General features: G+C 37.1%; 1 protein-coding gene across 1 annotated transcript in view; it reads left to right on the top strand.

Annotated features, from left to right (window-relative positions):
* IMPG2 (interphotoreceptor matrix proteoglycan 2) overlaps positions 1-22,985 on the top strand; it is a 93,135-nt gene extending 70,150 nt beyond the window's left edge. Inside the window, 13 exon segments of the mRNA XM_047723312.1 lie at positions 6,947-7,053; positions 7,056-7,171; positions 7,173-7,242; positions 7,244-7,268; positions 8,252-9,540; positions 10,138-10,357; positions 12,497-12,538; positions 12,541-12,614; positions 12,616-12,707; positions 14,272-14,460; positions 16,008-16,209; positions 16,652-16,731; positions 19,394-22,985. Coding sequence (XP_047579268.1) covers positions 6,947-7,053; positions 7,056-7,171; positions 7,173-7,242; positions 7,244-7,268; positions 8,252-9,540; positions 10,138-10,357; positions 12,497-12,538; positions 12,541-12,614; positions 12,616-12,707; positions 14,272-14,460; positions 16,008-16,209; positions 16,652-16,731; positions 19,394-19,406 — 2,519 coding nt within the window. The 3' untranslated portion in view covers positions 19,407-22,985.
* Positions 22,986-27,541: the final 4,556 nt, after the last annotated feature.

Below are 27,541 nucleotides of genomic sequence, written 5' to 3'. Positions count from 1 at the left end.
CTTATTTTTAAGTCTTTATTCCATTTTAAATTAATTTTTTTGAGTGGTATAAGATAAAGGTCCACTTTCATTCTTTTGTGTTTAATTACCCAGTTTTCCCAATGCGATTTATTGAGAAGATGATCCTTTCCCCATTGGGTATTTTCTTGGCTCCTTTGTAATATTAGTTGACTGTATATGTTTGGGTTTATTTATGGACTCTAAATTCTGTCCCTTTGGTCTATATGTCTATTTTTATGTCAATATGTCACTGTTTCAACTACTATAATCAAATTACTACATTGCTTTGTAATATAGTTGCTTCATAAAGTAGTTTAAAATCAGGAGGTGTAATTGCCTTTGTTTTGTTCTTCTTTCTCAGGATTGCTTTGTATATTCAGGGTCTTTTGTAGTTCCTTATGAATGTTAGGATTGCTTTTTTCTCTTTCTAAAATGCCATTGGAGTTTTAATAGAGATTGCATTGAGTCTGAAGATGTCTTTGGCTAGTATCAACATTTTAACAATATTAATTTTTTCAATCCATGAATACACCATATGCTTCCATTTATGTGTGTCATCTTTAACCTTTCATCAAATTCTTACAGTTTTCACTACATAGATCTGTTACCACCTTGGTTAAATTTATTCCTAAGGTTGTTATTGTTTTAGATGCTATTATAAAATAGATTATTTTTCTTTTTTCAAATAGTTGGTTGTTAATGTACAGAAGTGTTATTGGTGTCTGTACATGGATCCTGCTGTATCCTGTAACTTTACTTAATTCATTGATTAGTTCTAGCAGTTTTTTAAAAATATTATTTATTTTAGAGAAAGAGCATGATTGAGGGGAAGAGCAGTGGGAGAGGGAGAGAATCTCAAGCAGACTCCCTGCTGAGTGCAGAGATCACTGTGGGGCTCCATCTCTACAGAGCCTGTTGTGGGGCTCAGTCTCACAGCCCTGAGATCATGACCTGAGCTGAAATCAAGAGTCAGATGCTTAACCAACTGAGCCACCCGGGTGTTCTGATTCTAACAGGGTTTTTTTTTTTTTTTTTAATTTCTTTAGTATTTTATATACATAGGATCATGCCATCTGGAGCAGACCATTTTACTTCTTCCTTTCTGATTTGAAGAACTTTTATTTATTTTTCTTGCCTAATTGCCCTTGCTGAGACTTCTAATATTATACTAGATAAGATGTAAGAGTGAGACTATTGTCTTATTCTTCATCTTAGTAAGAAGCTTCAGACTTTCAAACTGGGTTATGATATTTGCTGTGGGTTTGTTGTTCATGGCCTTTATTATGTTGAGATATGTTGCTTCTGTACCCAGTTTGTTGAGGGTTTTATCATGAAAGGACTGAATTTGTCAAATAATTTCTGTATCTATGGAGATGATTGTATGATTTTTTTATTCTTTAATTTAATTTTAATTTAATTTTGACAGAGAGAGAGAGATCACAAGGAGGCAGAGAGGCAGGCAGAGAGAGGGGGGGGGGGGGAAGCAGGCTTCCTGTTGAGCAGAGAGCCTGATGTGGGGCTCCATCCCAGGACCCTGAGATCATGACCTGAGCCGAAGGCAGAGGCTTAACCCACTGAGCCACCCAGGTGCTCCTATTCTTCATTTTATTAATGTGACATATCACATTTATTGATTTGTAAGTTTTGAATTGTCCTTCTATCCAAGGGATAAGTCCTCACCTGATCCTGGTGGATGATTCTTCTAATTTGCTTTGAATTCAGTTTGCTAATTTTGGGGGGCAATTTTTGCATTATATTAATCAGGGATATTGGTCTGTCATTTTATTTTCTTGTAGTATCTTTGTCTGGTTTTGCTATCAGGGTAATGCTGGCTTTGTAAAATCAGTTTGGGAGTGTTTACTCCTGTTTGATTTTTGGGAAGAGATTGGGAAGGACTAGCATTAGTTTTTCTTTAATGTTTGGTAGAATATCAGTGAAACCATCTGGTCCTCTATGTTTGTTAGGTCCCTTTGGTCTAAAGTATAGTTCAAGTCCATCATTTTCATATTGATTTTCTCTCTGGATTATCTAGCCATTGTTCAAAGTGGCGATGCTGAAGTGCCCTATTATTGTATTGTTATCCGTCCCCTCCCTTCTGATCTGTTAATATTTGCTTTAGATATTTAGGTGCTCCAATGTTAGGTGCCATTGTATTTACAATGTTATGTCCTCTTGATGAGTTGAGCTCTTTACTATTATATATGACCTTACTGGTCTCTTGTTACAGTTTTTGAATTAAAGTCTATTTTGTATGATATAAGTATAACTACTGCTGCTTTCTTTTGTTTTCTATTTGTATGGAATTTTAAAAAATCCCTTCACTTTGAGCCTTTATGTGTCTCTAACTGAAGTGACTCTATTATAAGCAGCATATATTTGGATCTTATTTTTTATACTGTTAGTCAATTTCTGTCCTTGAAGGGGGACTTTAATCCATTTACATTCAGAGTAACTTGATAAGTAAGGACTTATTTCTACCATCTTATTGTTTTTCTGGCCCTTTTGTAATTCCCTTGTTTCTTTGTTTCTGTCTTGGTGTTTTCTTCTGTGAATTGATTATTTTCCATAGTGTATGCTTTGATTCTCTTTTCTTTTTCTTTTGTGTATCTTCTGTAGGTTTTTGCTTTGTGGTGACCATGAAGCTTACATAAACATCTTAGGTTTATTTATGCTAACCGTCTATTTTATGCTAACAACTTAATGTCAATGGCATACAAAAACTGTCTTTTTATTCCCTCCCTACTTTTAGTTTTTGATGTGTACAGTTTACCTCTTTTTATATTGTATCATTAACAAATTATTATACGTAGCCACAATAGATTCCTTTCTAATTTTCTTTTTGTGTATTTAGTATAAATTTTTGCTTTGTGATTATCATGAGTTCATATATATCATTCTATATATATATAAACTGTCCTATTTAAGTTGATAACAACTTAAATTTGAATACATTTCAACACTGTACATTTTTAACCTCCCCCATATTTTAGGTTTTGATGTCACATTTACATCTTTTTATTTTATGTATCCCCTAACTAATTATTGTAGTTTTAGTTAATTTACTACTTTTGTCTTTTTTTACTAGCTTTATAAGTGATTAATCCATTACCTTTTATAATATGTTTAACTTTTGCTATGAGATTTTACTTTTGCATGATTTCTTGTCATTAATCAGTATAATTTCTTTTCAGTTGAAAGAAGTCTCTTTAATATTTCTTGTAAGGCCTGTTTAGTGGTGATGAAACTCCTTTAGCTTTTGCTTAGCTGGGGAACTCTACCTCTGTTCTGAATAATAATCTCACTGTGGGTGAATATTCTTTCCCTAAAGTACTTTGAGAATTTCATGCCACCAACTTTCTGGCTTGCAGAGTTGCTGCTAAAAATATCTACTGATAGCCTTATTGGTTTCCCTTGCATGTAGTAAGTTCTTGTTTTCCCTATGCTGCATTAGGAGTGTTTCCTTATCTTATCTTTTGACATTTTAGTTATAGCGTGTCTTGGTGTAGATCTCTTTAATTCATCTTTTTTGGAACTCTCTGTGCTTCCTGAGCATAGATGTCTATTTCCTTCCTAGAATAGGAAATTTTTCAGCCATTATTTATTCAAATAAGTTTTCTGCCTTTTCTCTCTCTTCTCTTTCTGGGGCCTCTATAATGTGTGTATTATTCTATTTGATGTTGTCCCATAGGTCCTTTAAGGGATTTTCACTTGTTAAAATTATTTTTTCTTTTTGTTGCTCTGTCTGGGTGAGTTCCATTGCTTTGTTTTCTAGCTTGCTGATCTGTTTTTCTGCTTCTTCCAATTTGCTTTTGAACCCCTGTAATGTACTTTTCAGTGTAGTTTATGTATTTTTCAGTTCTGACTTATGTTTGGTATTTTTCTTATGTTTTCTCTCTGTTGAAGTTCTTTCTGTGCACATACCTTCTTCTCCTGAGTTGGTAAGCATCTTTATGAAAGTTATTTTGAACTCTTTATCAGGTAGATTACTTATCTCCATTTCATTAAGGTCTTTTCTGAGGTTTTGTCTTGTTCTTTCATTTGGAACATATTTTTCTGTCTCCTCATTTAACTGATTCTTTGTGTTTGTTTCTATGTATTAGACAAAAGAGCTACCTCTGTTGTAGGAGTCTTGTGGGAGTGATATTATGTAGGGGATGACCCATGGGAGTCAGAAACACAATCCCCTTCTGGCCACTAGAACCAGGGGCTCCCTGAGTTTCCCCTGGGGGGGGCTGTGTGCACCCTCTGACTGTGGTGTGGCTGAGCTGTGGTGGGGTGGGTGGGTAGGTGGGGTTCTTGCCCAGGCTGTCTGTGATATATTTTTGGCAGGAGTTGGGAGCTGGGGAGGATGTGGCACTTGACTGGCTGGCTAAGACTTGACTGTGACATGGGATGTGGGGTGGTGCTTGCCTGGCTGGTTGTGATGTGCTGTGATGTGGGATGGGAGTCCCACATGTGCTAGGAGGTTGGAAGGCAATTGCCAAATGGCACTTATCCACACCGGCGTTAGTAAGGTACAGTGAGATTGCAAAAATTGTACCTGCTAGTGCTTCTGTCTTTAGAGAAAGCCCTAACAGGTTCCTTTCTTTTTGGCATTTGCTTTAGGATTAGTGTGTCTCCTTCACCATATGGTCTAGACACTTTTCAAACTTCTGCTTTTAATACCATAAGATCCGGTAATTCCACTACTGGGTATTTACTCAAAGAAAATGAAAATACTAATTCAAAAAGATAATGCACCCCCACGTTTATAGAAGCATTATTTCCAATAGCCAAGATATAGAGCAATCTAAGTGTCCCACCAAAGATGAATAAAGAAGATGTGGTGTGTGTATATATATATGTCATGGAATGTTATTCAACCATAAAAGAATGAGCTCTTGCCATTTGCAACAACATGGTTGGACCTAGAGGGTATTATGCTAAGTGAAGTAAGTCATACAGAGAAAGGCAACTACCATATGATTTTCACTTTATGGTGGAATCTAAATGCACACATACACACATATGCAAAAGAACAAATAAACAAACAAAAGACAGAAACAGACCCATAAATACAGAGAACAAATTGGTGGTTATCAGAGAGACGATGGTACGGGCTACAGGTGGTTATCAGAGAGAAGGAAGGCTTCCAGCTATGGGATGAATAAGTCATGAGGATGAATGCACAGTATAGGGAATATGGTCAATGATATCTTAATAGCATTGCATGGTGACAGATTGTAGCTATATTTGTGGTGAACATAGCATAATGTATAGAATTGTAGAATCACTATTTTTATACTAAAACTAACATAACATTGTTTGTAACTATATTTCACTTAAAAAAAAAAGATTAAAAATTCCCTCCAAAACAACAAACAAACAAACAAACATATCGCTGCTTTTGCACTGGGTCCTGGGGCAAGCAGGTCTGTAAGTGAGTCCTTAAGGGCAGGTTCTCCATTCCCTACAGTTCTGGACATAATCCCTGATGGTTTTATGTTTTGGGGACTGGTCTCTCAGGTGCAGGACCCCAAGAGTTGGGGTGCCTAATGTGGGGTGCAAACTCCTTGCTCCTTGGGGGGAAGTTCCATGTTTTTGAGATTTCATTCTGATTGTAGATTGTACTCTTTGGGTGGGGTTTTTAGTGAGAGCATATCTCTGCCTCTCCTACCAAACTCAGTGTGGCTCTTTTTGGTTGTGGAGATGCTGTTCATCTACTTTTTAGGATTTTTTCAGAGAAAATTATTCCATATGTAATTGTAGATTTGTTGTGTCCATAGGAGGAAGTGTGTTCAGTATCTTCCTAAGCCAACATCTTGGACCCAACACCAGGAGATTCCTTATAGGGTCTACCTGACAGGAAATATAACAATTCAGCAACTAAAGAAGTATTTTAGAGACCCAGCCTGTAATACTATAGGCAGAACATGATCAGCCTGTATCCTCTATGGGAGTATTTTAAAAGTACCACGTCTGGGTCCTATCCACAAGCAATTAAGTTAGGATTTCTGGGGTGTGAGGCTTGGACATTGGGGTTTTTTAAAAAGCTTTCATGTTATTTTAATGCTATTTAGAGTAAAGAATGATTCTTCTTTTCTATTTTCCTTTTTAGTTTTCACCCAGGAAATATTTTATGAATTTTCTCTTACATATGGCACTTTTTACTTTTTGTTATTTATAACTCAGCATAGATTGAAATATAAAAATTATCACCAAATGCCATGGCCATTTTACCTATTAGTATCACCACTCACTTTTTGTGTAGATTTGTCTTTATATGGTTACATAATTAGCATGTTTGAGGATTGTGTTTCTTTCTACTTTTCTATTCCTGAAGTTAAATTTTAAGGTAAGATTAGTACTCTATTACTATATTAGTAAAAAGTCACTAGAAAGAGAAAGTTTGTATTTTGTAAGTGGGATGCCATTTCATAGATATTGCCATTCTTTTGAGGTACAGACCACATTTTGGATGTGGTGACATTTCTTAGCAAATGAAAAGCCTTAAGTAGTTAAATACCTTTTGGAATGATTAATAAAATTGCTAACTGTTCTTTCCTGCTGTGGGCAATGTGCTTAGGTCTTTGACATCAAATTAGAGATATTAGTATTATGTAGTTAGAGTATTTAAGCTAAAAGACAGAAAAAGGGACATCTAAAGCAAGAGAAATAATATTTTTTCCCACAGACTTACTTTGGAATATTTTGAATATATTATCTCATCTCTCCCCAATTTACAGATGTGATTCAAGAGGTTCATGTCTTTTCTCTAGATTTTTAAACTAGTATATGGGTTGAATAAGGGTTTGATGAGAGCTCTGTTTGATTCTAGAGCCCATGTTCCCACCCTCCTCCCACCAATATTACATTGTCTCTGTGTCCTTAGAAAATCTGGGAATGTGTATACGTAAGTGATATTGAAATAATTTTATATGTTTCTTTTATCTATGATATGATTTAGCCTTTTTTTCCCCCCCGGATAATACCCTTCAAGCTGAATGGCCCTCAGCAGATGAATCTACCACCAGCAGTATTTCACCACTTGATTTCAGCTCTGGTCCTCCCTCAAACCATTGGCATGGGAACTCTGGTCAGAGAGCCCTTTGGGTGATTTAGTGTCTACACCCAAATTAGCCTTTCCCTCCAAGGTGGGCCTCAGTTCTTCCCAGAGGTTTTAGACATTAGCAGCTGACTCTTCATTCTGTCACCCCAGCAGTGTTTCAGACTGGCTTGCCTGTGGTTTCTAACGAAAAGACCTTCTGGATCTCACCTATTAGAAGATGGTAGGGACTCTATTTACTTTTCACAGTTTTATACTTTATTATATCAATGACAGGGTTTTGAAGAAAGAAAGAGACTAGGGTTAATAGAAAAACATAATAGCATCTATTAGGAGGAAATGGCTTGGGGAAGTCATATGAGAGAGGGAATGGTCAGATTTAATTGGTTGGAATGGAGACTCCAAATAGGTAAATAATAAGGAATGAACTTGGTGTGGCTGCGGTGGGTATCAATTAATAGATATTTTGAACATCCTATTAAGGATACTAATTTAATAAATTACTATTAAAGAACTACTTTACTTGAATAGTGTAGGGTAAACAAATAAAATCAAAGAAGATTATTAAAGTAGCTTTAGTAGGATTGATTATGGGGGCCATGTATAGAGACTTTAGCTTGCATTAGGCTTGTGAAAGGGAGAACTGAACTAGGGTGGCTACAGCAGAGGACTAAGAAATGAAAATCAAGTCAGTGATTTAAATGTTGTGGAGGAAAAGAAAAATCAATGTGACTTATGAATGGAGTTATATAATGAAAGAAGAAGTTGAACAAAGATATAAATAATGGGTCCAGATTTTAAACATTGGGTGAATTTGGAAGTGAATGGGCAATAGGGAAATGGGAATTCAAAGACAGAATTTCCTAAGGGATTTTCTCCCTTAGTTTCACTAAATTCAGTCTTTGTTGTCAATATGGTAACCAGCAGTTCTTCATTTCCATGGAGTAATACATCAAGTGTTTGAAGATGAATCAGTTCAATAGCTGAGATCTTGTTTTACTCAGGGATGGGGGGTATATTCATGATGATTGTACATATCACACAGACATAATGAGATCTTCTTGCTTGCTAATTTATCAGAGTAAAAATAAGCAACTGAATCTCCTAACTTAATGAGAAAAAACACAAGTAGCCAGCTTTATTAGGAGAACTGAGAATACATTTTGGCAACTCTGTAGATTAATTAATGGAAGATTTTATTTTTAGGATTAATCAAAGTTGAAGGGTCAGAAGATTTTCTTTCTGTTCAGCCATTGCCTTCAAGTCCATTCACTCAGCCGGTGCCAAAGGAAACGATACCATCTGTGGAAGATTCTGGAGTGTCTTTGACATCCTCACCATATCTGACTTCCTCTGTTACTTTAGATCTTCTTGCTAAGGAAGTAACTATATCTTCTGGCTTAGACTCTTTGTCCTCCAAAGTCAAAGGCCAATTAGAAGTGAGCACTTTGATGCCAGACACATCCATAGAAAAAGGGCTTATATTTGAAAGTGGTTTAGGCTCAGGGTCTGGGCAAAAGGTAGATCAGATTACTTGGCCATGGAATGAGACTTCATTAGAGAAGAGTTATGAACCACTATCTAAGTCATGGCTTGAAGATCAGGAGTCACTTTTGCCAACTGAGGTTATAGATGAGAAATTAGTTCTAGATGACAAAATAGATTCTACAGGACAAAGTATTGACTATTTAAAATATGGGCATTTTGATAAATCCACAAAATTTGCAGAGGAAGAGCTCATTGGTGGACCTACTGTGCCCATCTCTGCAGAGACCACAACTCAATCTGCATCTCTAGTTCTCTCCAAACAAATATCAGAGGTACCTGACATTGATTATTACCCGGTTACCAAAGCACCTCTCCTACTGACATCTATAGCAACCTCTGCTTCTACTGATAAACCAGATCTACTGTTTCTAAAGGAGGATGTGGAACAAACTACAGAGTCATCCAACCATGAATGGTTTGATAACGAGATTTCAGTAATGAAGCCAGACATGCAACAGTTGGGGACCATATTGCCAGAATCAGATGTAGTTCGGGCAAGAACTTCTTCCCTAGGGAAATTGTTCAGAGACATGTTGGCAAGTACACCACAGACTACTGACAAGCTCTGGTTGAAATCTTCCATAACACAGTCTACCAAATTGTCTCCAACCACCAGCTCCACCCTGCTAGAGGATGAAGTAATTATGGGTGTTCAGGATATTTCATTAGAACTGGACCGGATAGGCACAGATTACTATCAGCCTGAGCTAATCCCAGAGGAAAATGGCAAGGTTGGTAGTTATGTGGAAATGTCTACAAATGTCCACTCCACAGAGAGGGCTATTGTGGTACAGCCCACGGAAGGAGGTGACTTGACTCATACCCAGACTGCAGGAGCTTTGTTGGTTTTCTTTAGCCTCCGAGTGACAAACATGATGTTTTCGGAAGATCTGTTTAATAAAAACTCTTTGGAGTATAAAGCACTGGAACAAAGATTTTTGGAACTGGTAAGCACTAGAAGTGGAACATGGGCATTAGTGGATAATCATGTATGAATTAACTCTCTTTTCCCTAAACACGTAAGATCTGAGCCAATGAAAGTGTGGTCTGCAGTGAACATTGATTTACAAATAGTGTCATGGCCTAGGGTTGGTAGAAAAACAATAAGACAGTTAGATACTAAGAAATGGAAAACACCAACATGGCACGAGGGTGATGTAGAAACTTAGATACTGAAGATTGAATTCCATGAATTATGGAATTGAAATAAGCTTAAAAAATTTTTTTCACGTGTTACTGTAAGACCAGTGTTTTGTACGTACTTTGATACCTACACTGTTGTGATTCTTTAGTGAAACAGAGAGAATAAACTCTCTGGGTTTCTAAAACTGTCAGTTCCATGGGTTTCTAAATAGCACTGGGAAAATCTCTCACTCTCAAATAACTCAAAATTTATACTATTATGGATGAACAGTTTAAATAATGTAAATAGAATATAGTTTGGAAAAGTAGGGGAGGGGCTCATCCTTTTTTTTGAGTGGGGGTTGTTATATTTTGAACAAAATGCAAAACCTTGTAAACTGACTACTTTTCTTGTGTTGTAGCTGGTTCCCTATCTCCAGTCAAATCTCACAGGATTCCAGGATTTAGAAATCCTGAACTTTAGAAATGGCAGTATTGTTGTAAATAGCCGAATGAAGTTCATGAAGTCTGTCCCTCTTAATGTCAACAATGCTGTATACATGATCCTGGAAGACTTTTGCACCACTGCCTACGAGACCATGAACTTGGCTATTGATAAATTCTCCCTTGATGTAGAATCAGGTAATGGTATTGAATACTATGGTGGTTTCTAAGTGGAATCCAGTGATTATTCTTGTGTATTTTCCTTTATACTGAGTCAAGGTGAATTTATTACTTAAAGGGAAAAGGATACTATGTCAGGCAAAATATTCACATCTTGGTAATTATTAAGTGATCTTTTCATAGGACATCAATATCATTCTTATTTTTTTCAGAGAATATAATAGTAAATGTATTTTTTTTTTATTTTTTTTAATTTTTCATTTCTTATCATTATGTTCAGTTAGCCAATGCACAGTTTTTGGTCATTAGTTTTTGCTCATTCCCTTTTTAAAAAGGTTGTTCCTACACATTATCTTTTTTACCTCCCATTCCCTTTTCTACCTATTCTGTCTAGCGCTAGCTCTCTCTTTTACTTATCCACTGGATTTGCTCTGGCTGCATCTCTAAAGTTGCCAAGCTCGAATGATTTTGGATTCTCTTTCTTTCTATATTATTTTCCTAAGCTATTTTATCCATTTCCATTGTTGTAAGTCTTATATAATGTCAATTTTTTTTGCAAAAAAAATTTATTTTATTTTTTATTTATTTTATTTTATTGCAAATCAGACTTACCTTCTGAGCTCCAGAATCAAAATCTAACTATGTATTTGATGATCTCAGTTTAGATGTATCATCCTATGTATATCAAACTTAAGATATCTAAGAATGAGCTCTTGTTTTCCGTATCTCTCCATCTTTTAACTAAATCTAATCCTTCTGTCAGCTTCACCATCTTGAGAAGTGGAAGTCGTGTCCATTCAGCTACTTAAGTCAGAAACTAGGAAGTCATTCTGATACCTGTTTCTATTACCCCCAAACTTATGTTGATTCTGAATATTCTAAATATATCTCAAATCTGTGTACTTCTCTTTCTTCAGTGCTGCTAGTCTAGGCCAATCATTCATCAGCCCACATTTGAACCAGTTTCCCTACTACTTCTCCCCTATCCCTTCTCCCAGATAGCAGCCAGGGTATTCTTTCTAAAACATCAGATTATTTCACTTTCCTGCTTGAAATATTTCAGTGGCTTCCTGGTTCAACAGCCACAAGGTCTGGTCCCTCTTTTCCTCCAGTATTATCCAGTGAAACTAACTTTTTGGCTGAAGTCCTCATACTCAAGAAACTTTTTTTTTTTTTGCTTTAAAGCCTTTGTGCGAAGTATCTTTAATCTCCAGAATAGCAAGGAAATCAGTAATTCTCAAAACCATATTAGATTCTTTGGAAACAGACTATGCTATGCTATTTATTTATTTATTTATTTATTTATGCTAAACATCATGCTTTTTCATCTAGTTGAGCCTATGGATTATTTCCACCTATTTCATCTGTCTTTTGTATCCTTGTCACTGTTTGCCATTCACAGGTTGCCATTCACCAGTGAACAACATATAGTGAAACCAAGTGGGATGAAAGACCCATCATGGTCAATGTCTTAGATCATTTTTGATGGGTTGTTGTCCTAATTATTTACAATTTTTATTTTTATTCTCACCTAATCAAAGAAAAATATAGTTACTGAAATCAAAATATTATTAAGAGTGGCCCGAGGAGGTCCAGGGCTGATATATTTTTCTAACATTGGCTTCCACAAATCTCAAATGTTCTTAAATGCTCTTATTGGGTTATACCCACTCCTGAGGCTCCTATCAATTGTCTGGGCTTTGTCTCCTGTTCTATGTTCTCACTGTGGGATAGGGCATTAGCATCACATATAGAATAGAGGTAGCCTATGGTAGGTTAGGGTTGGTGCAAATGAATGGTACATGAAAACTGTGTTGAATTTAGATTGACAACTACATGGCATAGGTTTTAAAGTGTCTTCCTGCTCCCTTGGTAAACAATGAAAAAACTTACCCAGATCATTGAGTTTTATGCTTTGGCTCTGGATTTTAGAGATATTTAACAACAGCTCATCAATCCAAGGATGAGTCAGAATTTTTTTGTGGTATTAGTGGTGATGGTGTATTTTAATGTTTCAGGAAGGGGGGTGTCCCTTGTTACTTTGGAGGGGGGTAGTATTACTGGAGGGACTTCACGTACTCGTTCCTGTGTTTTGCCTTTTCTTATATCATTCTCTAGTTGTTGTTGTTGTTGTTTTTTTTTTTTTTGATGTTTTAGGTGATCAAGCCAACCTTTGCAAGTTTCAGGCATGCAATGAATTTCTGAGTGTGTAGTCAACCCCTGGAGTGGAGAAGCAGAGTGTAGATGCTTCCCTGGGTACCTGAGTGTGGAAGAACTACCCTTGTCAGAGTCTCTGTGATCTACAGCCTGACTTCTGCTTGAATGATGGAAAATGTGACATTATGCCTGGACATGGGGCCATTTGTCGGTATGTTGTAGTTAGAGATTTTGGTTTCCCAAGGTTATAGATACTTCCTCCATATAGTACTTCTTGAATGGGTGTAGACCCATCCAAGAAGATGGTCTACCCCTATGATTTTAGGATAATCACAGCAATATTATTATAGAAGTTTTATCTAGGCAATAGATGGATGCCCCTCTAGTTCTCATTGTGGAGAGTGGGTCAATTAATAGGCTCAATTATACCCAGATCGATTGGTATTTTATTTTTATACTTTTAAGATGCTGTAAGAAAAACATTATTTAAATGTGTCTTAATTAGAGTACTGGAAGTAGTTGGAGATCTTTGTGTTGGTTCTTAGTGGTGATGATAAGGCAACTGTACTCAAATTAGGTTTAGGCTAAGATAATACTTTACACTGTGAAATTTTATTGTCTTCTTGGATATTTTCTTAATGCCTGTGGCTTTCTCTTGGTCCTATTGAATGTTTGAAAATAAAGAAAGCAAGTATTTAAAGTCTTTGAAATTGTAACAAATATATTTTAAGTAACTAAGATCCATTTTTTAATAAGGCAGAACTACAGAAACTCCAGCAGACAGATGAACAGATTTGGGTAGCCTCACCATTCTCCCCAGTCATTTTCCTTAAACAAAATAGAACAAATCAGCTTCTGAACCACACAACAACTAGTCACATGGGTGTAAAAGGAGAGAATGCTGAGAACAAGCAGAGAAACATGAATAAGAGGACAGTTTATGGATGTCAAGATGTGCAAATATTATAGATGCCAGACCCAGAGGATATAAGTGGGAATGATCCAGACTCTTCTGTTCAGAAAAGTATAAAGTTTAGCTAGAAAACTCAGAGGAAAAATAGTCTTTTTATTTTCAGAGAAGTTAATATTATTCTGAAAACTAGTCATTTCCTTGCTGCTCTCAGAATTGATGACACTTTTGCACAAGTCTGGAGCCTGGGGGTTGCAGGCATCTCTGCAGTATGGTGAAAGAACACTAGGAGTCTAGAGACCTGGTTTCTAGACCCAGAGCTGTTGCTGACTAATTGTGTGATCTCAGTCACTTTCCTTTCTAGGTCTGTTTTTTGTTAAGTATAAATAAGGAATTTAATTAGAACACTTTACATCTACCCAATCTTTTATTTAGTCATTTACAAATAGTCAGGGAGGACATACTGGGTCTGTACGAAGCACTAATCACAACCTTAAATTGTATGATCATTGAATCTATTATGTTCACTTCTTTTTAAAAAATTTTTAAAAAGATTTTATTTATTTATTTCTGGAGAGAGAGCACAAGTAGGCAGAGTGGCAGGGAAAGGGAGAAGCAGGTTCCCCACTGAGCAGAAGACCCACTGTGGGGTTCCATCCCAGGACCCTGGGATCATGACCTGAGCTGAAGGCAGATGCTTAACTGACTGAGCCACCCAGGTGCCCCTTTTATGTTCACTTCCGTATTGAAGCTTCACTTGGTCAGCATTTATTTTGCTACCTTTTCCCAGTCCCGCCAAAGGTTCTGCCATTGTTGTTTTCAACAGAGTGATTCTGTTTTTGGACTTTGTCACTTCTCATTACAGATGCCGGGTGGGTGAGAATTGGTGGTACCGAGGTGAGCACTGTGAGGAGTTTGTGTCTGAGCCCTTGGTCATAGGCATCACCATTGCCTCGGTGGTTGGGCTTGTCCTCGTCTCTTCTGCTTTTGTCTTCTTCTTTGTCAGGACTCTTCAGGTTCATTATGATAGGAGAGAAACAGAGAGGCCCATCAGGTAAATAAGAAAAATTGCTCTCTAATGGAATAAAATGTTCCTTTTAGTCATTTATTTGTACTTCTTATATGCCAAATATTGGATAATGATCTGGGTGGAGGAGAGCTATAAAGTTGAGTAAAAACATGGTCCCTGGCCTGAAAGGGTGTTAGATTAGAAACAAACATAAGCAGTGGTATGAATAAGATGAGGGATAAATTGGTTTTGCCTGGGAAGAGAGTCTTAGAAGTTTTAATGATGGTTATAATATTTAGCTGGACATAAGAGTAGATATTTGCTCTGGGGGTGGCTAATTGAATGAGCATGAGCAAAGTCACAGGAATCCATGAATCTCAAGGCACACTGAAGGAGTGACATTGTTGAATGTGGCCAAAATGCCTCTTTCCTGGTGGGAAGTGGTTAGAAGGGTGATGGACATGAGGTGAAGCCCTTGTGTGAGGACCACATTTGTTAGTTTGTTCCTTTGGTTCATTCCAGTGGTAATTAGCCAGACTTCAATGTATGTATTTATTATTTAAAAAAAAAGATTTATTTGTTTATTTGAGAGAGAGTGTGCATGCACATGCATGACTGGGTAGAGTAGCAGAGGGAGAGAATCCTCAAGTAGACTCCCCACTGAGCACAGAGGCCATGATGCGGCTAGATCTCACCACCCATGAGATCATGACCTAAGCTGAAACCAAGAGTCAGAGACTCAACTGACTGAGCCGCCCAGGCACCCCACAATTAGCCAGATTTTAAATTTGGCTAAGAATTTGACAAGAACTGAAATCTGGTTCTCTGTTTAGTAGCTTCATTAATGGGAGAAATAAAACCTGCTCAACTTAGGAGGCTAGGGATTCAGAGATCTTTTAGTTGTTATGTGATTGAGATCCCCTCTTGTACTTTGCTTCTGTGCTTCTAGAGTCTATAAGGGCTATGCTCCAGGTTCAGGTTACCTTCCCTCGCCCTCTGGCATGGCTAAGGAGTTACCTCTCCTAGGTGCCTAGAGTACTCAGGAGGACATACTTCCATCATTGTTCTTAAACTTTTTATTGACTCACTTTGCATTAGAGTATAATCTCATTCAGGACAGAGTTCCACCAAAGTCTACATATTTGTAGATCTGAATTGATCTACAATTGATCTGAATTGAATTTCACTGAGGTCTCCCTACACTTATTTTCTATCAAATTCTCTGTGTGGTTACACGTTACATACTGATTTTGATTTACATACTCTGGGAATGATGGAGCTGTATTCATTTAATGATATGCTATCTGTTGACAGACATATTTCCTCATTAACATTTATTGATAAACACTGTGGGGCAAATAAAGATGGATGATACATGAAACAGTAATTCCATAGGGCCCTTGCCATGTAGTTGGGGAGATGATAATGACAACGCCTGATCTGGATATTTCTCATAGTCACGTTCCTATATTTGTATCCAGTTCACCTCTTTTTCTTGCCCAGCAGAAATCTTACCATAGGTAAATAGTCTTCTAAGTAGTTGAGCATCTGAAGAACCTGAACCAACCATACTTTCCTTTTTGTGGTTCCAGCAGGCAGCCCGACAGTCTCTCATCCATTGAAAATGCTGTGAAGTACAATCCTGTGTATGAAAGCCATGTGGCTGGACCTGAGCAGTATGAGGGACCCTATCCTCAGCACCCCTTCTCTAGTTTTGCAGGTGGAGAGATGATTGGTGGTCTAAGCAGGGAAGAAATCCAGCAAATGTATGAGACCAGTGGGCTTTCCAGTGAGGTAGGAAACTTGCTTTCTGTTGCTGCTCTGCTGGGGGGTGTGTGTGTGTGTGTGCATGCACACATGTGTGCGCATCATGTACATGGACTTTAGGAAAGGATGAAAAATATTTCATGATCAGTTTTTTTCCTCATGATATCTTTCAGGTGATGTGGTATGCAGGGGATATATAATTCTGAGCTGTAACTCATTTCCCACCCAGTGGCTTCTTTTGCATTATTAGCAAATGCTTTCTCTCTCCTCCCTCCCTTCCTTAGGAATATATCTCTGGGTTTTTAAGAGTGATTCCTGCAATATCCAAACCCCCCATCTCTCTGAAAAGGCCATTCTTTCCTATAGCTCTCCCCTTGATAGCCCAGAAAGCTAGAACTCCTTCTAAAGAGCTGTTGAGGTTTTTCTAATGCAATGTATGGTCTTTTTTTTTTTTTTTTTCTTTTCTAAGGAAATTCAAGAAAGGATGAGAATTTTGGAACTGTATGCCAGTGATCCTGAGTTTGTAGCTTTTGTGAGAGAACATCAAATGTAAGCATCTGATATAGTCTTCTTCTCAGGTTCCTAGCAGGGTGCCTTCTAGTAGGGGCACCAGCGTGAGTACATAATTCCTGTCCACATGACGTGGGTTCCAGGGATAACCGATGTTTGTTGAGCTCTTTACAGTTCATATGCTTCCACACGGATTACTTCATTTATTCTTCATAATGGCTTTTTAAGTTGAACGTCTTGTATTTAAATTTTTAAAAAGATGTTATTGATTTATTTGAGAGAACAAGAGGGAGGGAGGGAGGGAGAGAGAGTCCATCTGAGGGTGGGGAGGGGCAGAGGGAGAAACAGACCCCCTGCTCAGCAGGGAGACCGATGTGGGGCTCAATCCCAGGACTTGGGGATCATGACCTGAGCTGAAGGCAGATGCTTAACCTACTAAGCCTCCTAGGTGCCCCTGTATTTAATTTTATAAATGAGGAGAGAAAACCTTGGAGAGATGAAGGGACTTAAGACCATAATGATAGCAAATGGCAGAGAAGATTTAAAACTAAGACACTGTTCTGTTCTAGAGATGCCTGGGCTGTGTCATATTTTCTCTCTTGTTACCACAGATACCACCTGTGATTTAATGCTATGCAGTATTTTCATAGACAGTTACTAAGAAAAGCACCTGAGCAGCCATAAATCCTCACATATTTTGATGTATCTTTCCATTTCCATCTTTGTAGACACTTGTCAGTATGCTTTTTATTACACAAATCTCATTAAAGTATACATTTTGTCCTTATAAAGTTCATCTTACATTTCCCTCTATCTCTTTCCATTTGCTTTTCTTAGCATGCATTTTGGGCAAGTGTCTGTAATTATTTTTCTTTGTTCCCCAGGATCCATAACCAGACTTAGGTTATAAAAATAAACTATCTTGTAAAGAGACCATTATGGACATTAATTGAGTATAGTGGGTGAGATATAATTTGGTTTTGATATTTGGTCCTGCTGCCCTCATAAAGGTACCTCCTTATGTATGGGTTCCACCGAGGCCAGATATCCTCATCTGGCTTTTAGAAGAGAAAAACCAGAGCAATTCATGCATGCTTACAGAAGAAATTGATGAAGGCTCATGATCACACACAGCTCTGATGGGAACCGCTGCCCCTTTGTTCTGAATCCCTTTGTTCCGATAGGCAGCCCCTCACTCATGGTTCTAATTGTAACCTAAGGGAACTGAAGAAGATGCTTATTTATTTTTTTTATAAACATATAATGTATTTTTAGCCCCAGGGGTACAGGTCTGTGAATCACCAGGTTTACACACTTCACAGCATTCATCACAGCACACTCCCCCAATGTCCATAACCCCACCACCCTCTCCTGACCCCCCCCCCCCAGCAACCCTCAGTTTGTTCTGCAAGATTAGGAGTCTCTTATGGTTTGTCTCCCTCCTGATCCCATCTTATTTCATTTATTCTTTTCCTACTCTGCAAACCCCCCACGTTGCATCTCCATGAAGAAGATGCTTATTAATTTCATGTACATGGTGGACACTCCTTTAAAAATCTCTAAACATCTGAAAAAACTTAAAAATAAATAAATAAAAATAAAATAAAAAAGAAATGCAAAAAAAAAAAATCTCTGGGGGGACCTGGGTGGCTCAGTGGGTTAAAGCCTCTGCCTTCAGCTCAGGTCATGATCCCAGGGTCCTGGGATCAAGCCCCGAGTCAGGCTCTCTGCTCCACAGGGAGCCTGCTTCCTCCTCTCTCTCTCTCTCTCTCTCTCTGCCTGCCTTTCTGCCTACTTGTGATCTCTGTCAGTCAAATAAATAAATAAAATCTTTAAAAAAAAAAAATCTCTGAACACCTACTTGGCCCCATTGTCAACCTTGCTGAATGCTGTTAGAGCAATATTACTGGGAATCTGCCTTTTAAAGACCAGGTCTTCTACTCCTCCCTGAATCTCCAGCCAGCAGATGGCCTATTGCTCCATTTCAGTGGTATCCAATAGAAAGAACATGATTGATGTTGCCTAAGACTATTTTTAAGCTCCTTAGAGCCTTGAATGTGCTCCCTGAGTTAAAAATGTACTTCATCTAGACTAGGACATCCAAAGAAAGGATTCAGGAGAGCCTAATTAGGGACACACAGATTAAGTACATGCTATAGTTCCTTATGGTAACTATCTGACATGGAAATAGAAATGAAAAAGAAAAAAAAAAAAGAAATATACAAAAAAAAAAAAAACAATGTAACAAAGAAGATTTAAACAAAAAGATCCTGTGAAACAAAAGAAAGCTCATGCAGACACTGTAACCTTAGGAGGGATGTTCATTGAGGGAAGACAGCATTGCAAAAATGTTAGGCATGCAGTCCATATGACATTTTCAATTTCACGTAATCTCAGCATCTACGAGTATCCCAAGAAAAAGTAGGCTTGATTTAGAATTCATAAAAGCTTGATAGGGTCTTGACAGAGTGGGGTTTCTTTTTGTTGTTGTTGTTTTTGTTTGTTTGTCTTATTTGTTTTTTAACTTGGCAAAGCACAAGAAAACTTCCCTGCAAGGAAAGAAAATAGAAAGTATTGGTGATCTTAGGAACATAGTTTGGTGATGTATTACAACAAAAGTACATTACGGGGCATTCTTGCTTTTCCATTAATTGTTCTCTCTCTCTCTCTCTCTCTCTCTTTTTTTTTTTTTTTTTGGCAGGGAAGAGCTTTAATCAAAACTTCTATTTTGAAACTGATCAGAAGCCTAGAGAAGATGGAGATCCCTTGCTACCTCTGTCATATAATTAACCTGGATTTTGAACTCTGTTGGAAGAAGAATTTTCTACTTAAAAAATAAGTTTGGGGACCAAATTTTTTTTTCCAGCTTAAAATTTCAGAATGTAATAAGAAATGTGGCAATTTTCATACCTGCAAAGACCAAAAGTTGTATTTAAAGAAACTGAAAACTGTATGAGTTCTGGGAAGTATTCTACAAGGGAAAAAATGGCCCAAGAGCTGGGGCTGGATTTGGGGTCTGCTTCTGAATCTCTGAAGGTGTGTCTCAGAAACAGTAGTTCAGCTTTCCCTGGAGGAAAATAAGGCAAGACTCTTTCAGGAGAAGGCAGGCTTAGTAAGTGAATATTTGGTAGCATGTTTGTTATTGTTAGAATATTGTGGAATGAGAAGCCTTTGAATTAGTTTTATAAAGTTTGCAGTCAGTCACTCATTTAAATAAAAAAATTAAGTATTTTTGGCAATTAGATTGCTGAAGGATAAACAACATTTTTGCTATAGTATAGAATTAGGCTTGTACTTTTTCTACCAGAGATTTGAATTTCCTCAGCATTGAATCAAGACCACATTATTGTTAAGTATGTCAGTATCCTATTTTTTTTTTTTTTTTGGTTGTCAAGGGCAATACATATGTATAGTGTTTAATGGGTTCCTGTAGACTGCAGATGAATTTAATCATATGGACAGGGAGGGGGTTGGTCAAAGTCACGGCACTGAGAATATACTTTGCTGATTGGTGGGTGGACTAAGTCGAACTAATGGGCTCCTTGACTCTTCCTCTGCTATCTCATGTTGTCCTAGTCAAGTCCTGGATTTTTCTAGTTCCTGGTATATTAATTGGGAAAGCAGCACTAACTACCTCTCATAGTATAGGTTAGCTTGCTTATATTGCTTCTTCTTATGTAATAGTTTGTGTCTAAATTCATTCCTGCTTACATGAAACATGACAGGACTTTTATTGCAATTAAAATTTTTAAAATTATATAGGTAGGAAACATCCACATATTATATAACTCTTAATTGAAAATGGAAGTTTTCCTCTTTCTCTCTAGTATATTTTCGAGTGGGTAGCTTTGGAGGGTGCAAGGAGAGGGCCAAATAATCTTCACTATTAATATCAAATTGCATATACAAATAGCTTATTATTGATATAGTTATTTTATGTTATATGTCTTCATGTTTGCCAAAAACAATCTTGAACATTTTGATTTCTTTCTGATCAGATTTAACCAGGTTAGACTGACTATAAGATAAAATACTTAATTCATGTATTTTTTTTCTTAACTTGATGATTGCCAATGTCATTCATTATGGAGATATCCAAAACTAAATCTCTGAGTACATGGCATATTAAAACTATTGAAAGTCTAGAAGATATCCAGCTAGTTTGCAAAGTATGTATGGTGTGTGTTTGTATGAAGTTTCCGTATCTCGGTATTCTTTTTCATTTCCTACTCACTTAATGGATTTTCTACAAGTTCAGTGTAGACACAAGCCACTGCTCAGACATTTTCTATTGGGCTCATTTGAAAGGAATTGATAATTAATTATCTTTAAAGCATTATAAATGTTAATGATATTTGCCACTACTAAATGCTTAATTTTATTTCTGAAACTTTCAAAGATTTCTGTTTTAACCTTTTTGTGTTTCAAACTTTTCCCCTAAACTTATATGTGTTAAATGAAAAGAAAATTTGTCTTTATCACACATTAACCCTAGAATGAAACAGTTTGAATGTCTGCTTGCTGGCAGAGTTCTAGATGGGCATAAAAGGAGTCTGGGGCAAGTCACCACATGGAACATAGGAGAAGCACAAATTAAAAGAGCTAAAGAAGATTGTTGTTTTCTAGACGCTAAGCAGTAAAGTAGGAATTTGAGAATCCTGACATGTCTCTGCCTCTCCCTTTTATATGACCTTTTTGTGTAAGCACAAATCATTCAGCCCTACATGAATGTCTGCTCTACACCTATTAAATGTAAGAATAAGGGAACTCCCACATCTCAGGGATAATGACTTTTGCCCTACTCTTGCTACAGCTGAACCACAGTGGGAAAGATCAGAGAATGCAGCTTCCAAGGTGACGATCCATAGGGCTAAAGGAGTTATTGCTCTAACGGGGCAGAGGACATTGAAAGAGCTTCTTTTTAAAAGAGCTTTCCCTGAGGCAATTTAATGGAATGTTCATTTAAAAGTATAAGGACTTGGGCGCCTGGGTGGCTCAGGTGGTTAAGTGACTGCCTTCAGCTTAGGTCATGATCCTGGAGTCCCACATGGGGCTCCCTGCTCGGCAGGGAGTCTGCTTCCCCTTCTGTCCCTCCCCCTTCTCATGCTCTCTCTCTCATAAATAAATAAATAAAATATTTGAAAAATCTTAAAAAGTATAAGGAATTAACTCTCCTTTGAGTTGTATGGTTTTTGGAACATGCTCATTAACCTAGTAATAGAGTATTTAATAAAAATATCACGTTACTTGAAAACAATAAAATGCAGTTAGCACTAAAAGTATATGGTAAATAATTCACACTTTTTGGATTCATAAAGTGCTTTGGAGTCTTGTACATATAGCCTTCATAACTGAGTATACATACACAATTACTGTTTTCATGTGTCTGGATGAAGGGGAATTTGTTTGATTAATAAGACTCAGTTTCTACCATGGCAATGTTTAAGGATGTTTGTTCACATTTATGTGCCCTAAAGTCCCATTTAGTATTTAATAAAACAAGTATAGGGTTTACCTGATTTTATTCCTACTTCTTTGTTTTTTCTTCTCCAGTATCTAGTTATTATTATGAGTTGGCAGCTCCCCCTTCCCCTCCTCTTGGTTACCGCAGAGTGATTATAATGTAGTTGAACAACCTGACTCTCTAGAAGCTTTTGTTTTTTCTTCATTTGCTTAAGGTAGGGATGGAAAGAAAACCAATGGAGTTGGTTAAAGAAAGATTGCTGGGGGATGGTAGCTAGTTCCAGCTGTTCTGTAACTAGAGAAGGAATTGGTGACCTGTCCAAAAAGAACAGATAATACGTAAATATGGTATTAGCAGTCCTAATCAATCCTGCATGGGAAAGGCAGAAGGAAAATCAGCTACCCCCGAAAGCATCAGCATCAGAAACCTCAATTTTCAGTCTCTTTCTTTCCTACATTTTCATCTTCGCTTTCTGGCAACAGGGAATGAAGAAGTTCTAAATCAATCTTGGAAAGAGGAAAGTGGTCTTAATTTGATTCCAAAGACTGAATTATAAAAACACAAACAGGGAGAAATGTGTCTAATAAAAATGCCTGTTAACTGATTAATTAGTGACCTAGTTTTAGTTACTAATTAGAAACAGTGAGTTTCTCTATTTTTAATAGAGATTATTAATAATATTTATATTATTAATAATATTAATAACGATATTTTATAATATTTTAATAATATTAAATAATATTAATATTATTTAATTATTTAATATTAATTAAATAATATTAAATAATAATATTTTAACTCTCTTTTTAATAAGCTTTGTTCAGGATAAGCCCTAGTCACTGTTAGCTCTTGGTCTTGTGATGCTGGTCAGCTTTCTAGGTCCTTCAGTATATGTCCCATCTGAGCTAGTTCTTATTGGACTCTGTTCCATGAACTATAAATTATCTTTTCACCAACATACACACATATTTTGTGTCCCCCACTTAAAAAAAAATCATTTATTTATTTATTTATTTATTTATTTATTTTAGAGAGCATGCTTGGGTGGGGTGGGGGGCAGAAGGGAAGAGAGAGAGAGAGAATCTCAAGCTGATTTCTCACCAAGTGGGAATCCCAATGCAGGGTTCAATCTTATGAGATCCTGACCTGAGCTGAAACTGAAAGATGAATGCTCAACTGATTGAGCCACCCCAGTGCCCTGTGTCTTTCCCCTCTGCCCCGCCCCCTCCCTTCTTATTTTGTTGCAAATAAATCTGTGCTAAGATAATAATACCTGTTAAGGAATCATGATTTTTAAAAAAGATTTTATTTATTTATTTGAGAGAAAGATAGCACGTGAGCAGGGAGGGGCAGAGGGAGAGGGGGAAGAATTTGAACCAGGCTCTGCACTGAGAGCAGAGCCCTATGTTGGGGATCAGTCCCAGGACCCTGAGATCATGACCTGAGCAGAAAATCAGAGTTTGATGCTTAACCAACTGAGCCACCCAGATGCCCCAAGGAATCATGATTTTCTAAGTAACAACAAAATGGTATGTGGGCTTTCTGGATATAGTTCATGTTTCCAAATGAATAACTCTTATTGTCAATATTGCACACACCATGGCAGATTTGGGGAAGAATATGCATATTTTTGGCAGGTGGGTGTTTGAATGAGTCTCAGAAAACCCTTTTCTGTACAACATGCTTTTATTCCATTATTCATTAATGCTTTTATAGTTTTTAAAATTTGTGTCACTGACTTTCCACTAAACTGAGTTCTTTAATGTTAGAGTCATATCTTGCTAATTTGTTATTCATGAAACCAAAGAATGGTTTGCCTACTGTAGACAGAGTTTGTCTACAGTAAATATTCACTCAATTGGCTTGAGATAGTGAGTTATATGTAGATACCTATTTTATGACTAGCAAGCAAATGATTAATTTGTATCTTGGGAACAAATTAGGTGGACCTGTGAGGGGTTTACAAACTGTTTGGAAAGAAATGGTTTATAGAGATTTTAAAGTAACCAGAAGTGTGTCAAGAGATCACCTTCATGCATTTATGTCTATCTTGACATTCTCATTGAATTATTTCTCATTGAATTGAATGAATTCTCACTGAATTATGTTCTCATTGAATTACTCGCAGATCATAAAGTAGAGAGCATTTTATAAAAATTTATCCATGTATGGGCTGTTACATCCAGGGGAGGTAACATATCTGGGCTTCTCAACCACAGACTCAAGGGGGTAGTGGGGATGAAGAGTAAGAGTGAGGATTGTGGGTATTAAGGAGGGCACGTGTTGCATGGAGCACTGGGTGTGGTGCATAAACAATGGATCTTGGAACACCGAAAAAATATAAAATTTAAAAAAAGAGTAAGGAATGTGCTAGCATAGTAGATACAAGCTTCTTGTGTGTGGCTGGTGAGGGAGTGAAGATTGGGGAGCTTGCAGAGACAGGTAGGTTTGTAGGAATAAAAATTTGACTTTGTATTGATAGAGTTGGGAGCATAATGCATATAGAAAACATTGTTTAATCTTAAAATACAGGTGTTTTTTAAAAAATGATCTGATTTCTTATTTATTTCTTTATTGCATAGAGCAGAATAAAATAAAGGCACTAGGGAGCAAGATGTGACTCAGTTCTTCCCTTTCTTCAAACCAACCAACCACAACAAAGCACTACCAGAGAGAGGGATAAGTTGGTTAAACCTGTCAGTTTTATTTATGTTCTTGTAATCGTATCTTTTGAAAGTGATGCTGTGCCTTTAAAAGTGATCATGCTTATCCTGCACATAGCAGCAACTGATTTTGTTATTTGCTCTCAGGTTCCCCATGTTCACCATAGGGGAAAATTCATAACTAAATCCTAGCAAAGTGGCTAGTGTCTCTGTGCTCCAAAGGAAAACCCCTGAAGTGGGAAATGCCAGATTCCTCCAGGTCATATTTCCCATATATGATATAAGTTCTTGGAAGCATCTATTTGGCTCCATGCTCCTAAAGGGGTGGGTATTCGTTTTGCTCAGTGTCAGATCATTTGTAAATACTTAGAGTCATATTGCTGCTTATATGATACCATCACAAGTTAAATATTTTATTCCCTATAGTGAATGAGGGAAGCACATTTATGATTCAGATTTTATTTTTTAAGATATTTTATTTATTTATTTGACAGACAGAGATCACAAGCAGGCAGAGAGAGAGGAGGAAGCAGGCTCCCGGCTTGATCCCAGGACCCTGGGACCATGACCCGAGCCGAAGGCAGAGACCTTAACCCACTGAGCCACCCCAGTGATTCATGATTCATGATCCATGATTCAGATTTTAAATTGCTATTGCTCTCAAGTCACAGAAAATAAAACAGATTTAAAATTTTTTGAAGTTTGAGGAAAAATTAAATTATAATTATTTGAAAAAACAGACATGAGTTTAATCTCTAAATGATTCTTATGAATTAGTAGTTATGATGCCCCTTTCCCTACCCTTTTAAAAATTTTACCATGGGCACCATTTTTCCACTTAACTTTTTATAGAGAAAACTTCTGTGAAATATCTTTTCCTCAAAGAATCTGTGCTTTTTGCTGTCTTAATACCTTACTTACGATAAACAAGAGAAGGCTGATGATATAAACTAAAGAAAAAAAATGATTCTTTTCCTTTTTTTAATGCTATTTGGATTTGGAATGCCTCAGATAAAATAAGCATCTAGATCACATTCTACCGTTCAGTGATAATTTCATTTTAGATGAATAATCAATCAGTAATTCACGTTGCAGTCTCCATTGGGAAAATGGATTTAATGGCCTGTTTCCAGAGCCAGGTTAGACTCTTCAAAGTATCCACATAAAGAGAGTGTTGGGTTGGAACTGCACCTTTAAGATGCTCCTGTTTCTCTTAAAAATGTTAATGTAAAGATAACTTATTTCTAGAGAGATTTATTTTCTTATGAAGTGCTCTCCATGACAGTAGTGTAATGATCTCTCTTCCTCAAAAAGAAAGCTCTAAAACACATGTTGAGGGTTGGAAATACCTTCTGTTCAATACTGTGAGCCAGGAAAAATTTCCATTGCTTCACTTTTTCTTATTTTACTTTCAGATTTGCCAGTGATGTTTCAAAATCAGCATTTAACTTGGAAGTGAAAAGCTGCAAGCTTAAATGGACTTTCCATTAATGAACAGGTTTAGACATTATTCTATTTTGAGGATCATCTTAAATTAATTTTGACTTAAAATACATAGTTGATATTTTGGAAAGATCTATAAAATCAGATGATTCCTCTCAGTTTTATTAAAGCAAGGTGGAGAGAATAGAAATAGAAATCTGGTAATGTTAGGGGACATGTTATAAATACATTGGCTTTGCCGGAATTTCTTCAGGGCCCAGGTAGGAGCCACATTGATTGATAGTATTTAATCATTTCTTCTTGACGCAGGCCTGTGATACATTGTGCTGCCCTTATCTATACATTTACATCAGGACCTCACAGTGACCATCACTTGGGATGGCTCAGCAGTGTATCAAGCGAGAGCCAGATCCCTGCTGTCTGTTCCAGAACTTATCGGGAAAAGATGAGAGTTACATGACAACCTGCAGATATAAATATGTTACAGTTCAGTTACTCCAGAGTTTCCCTCTAATTGTGTTAAAAACGTTTTGGCACTAATGCTATTTAATTTAGAACAGATGATTGGGTTAAATTATTACCTAAAATGTTTACTATTGAGGCCATCTTTTATCGCAGACTTATGTGAATTGAAACACAATATTTTTGGGGGAGAGGGGTAGAGGGAGAGGGGGAGAGAGAGAATCTTAAGCAGGTTCCACGCCCAGCATGGAGCCCGACATGAGACTCTTATCTCATAACCCTGAGATCATGACCTGAGCCGAAATTAACAGTTGGACTCTTAACCAACTGAGCCACTAAGGGCTCTTGAAACATAATGTTTTTAACCTCTCAACTTTTATATTGATTTAAGGGGCAATAATATTGCCATTCCCAGGTTATAAAACTATTCCTCAGAACCAGAAAAGGAAGTAAAATACCTTGAGAACTCCATTTGAAGTTTCTTTTTAATTATCTAGGAGACTGGAAAATGCAGTAATTCTAGCCAACAGAGGTAGTCATGAGACCTGATTTTCCAGTATTAATCCATTTGCCAAAATTTAGACCATGTACAGAACTCACAAGCCACCCAGGTCTGAAAACCTAACTCCCATCTCAGCCACCAGTGAGGTGGGAGGTACTTTTGTGTTGATGGGCACATGTAATGTCTCCATCCCCCCCTTCGTCTTAATGTGACTTCTTGACCCTCTGCATGTTTTGAGTTGCTGATGGCTTCTAGCTCTGGCATCCTCTTCTTCCCTGGCCACAGTGATCTGTGTGTACTCATGGTTACTATGTG

The sequence above is a fragment of the Lutra lutra genome, chromosome 1, assembly GCF_902655055.1.
Source record: "Lutra lutra chromosome 1, mLutLut1.2, whole genome shotgun sequence".
NCBI classification, from domain to species: Eukaryota; Metazoa; Chordata; class Mammalia; order Carnivora; family Mustelidae; genus Lutra; species Lutra lutra.
This window is presented reverse-complemented; position numbering and strand designations above follow the sequence as displayed.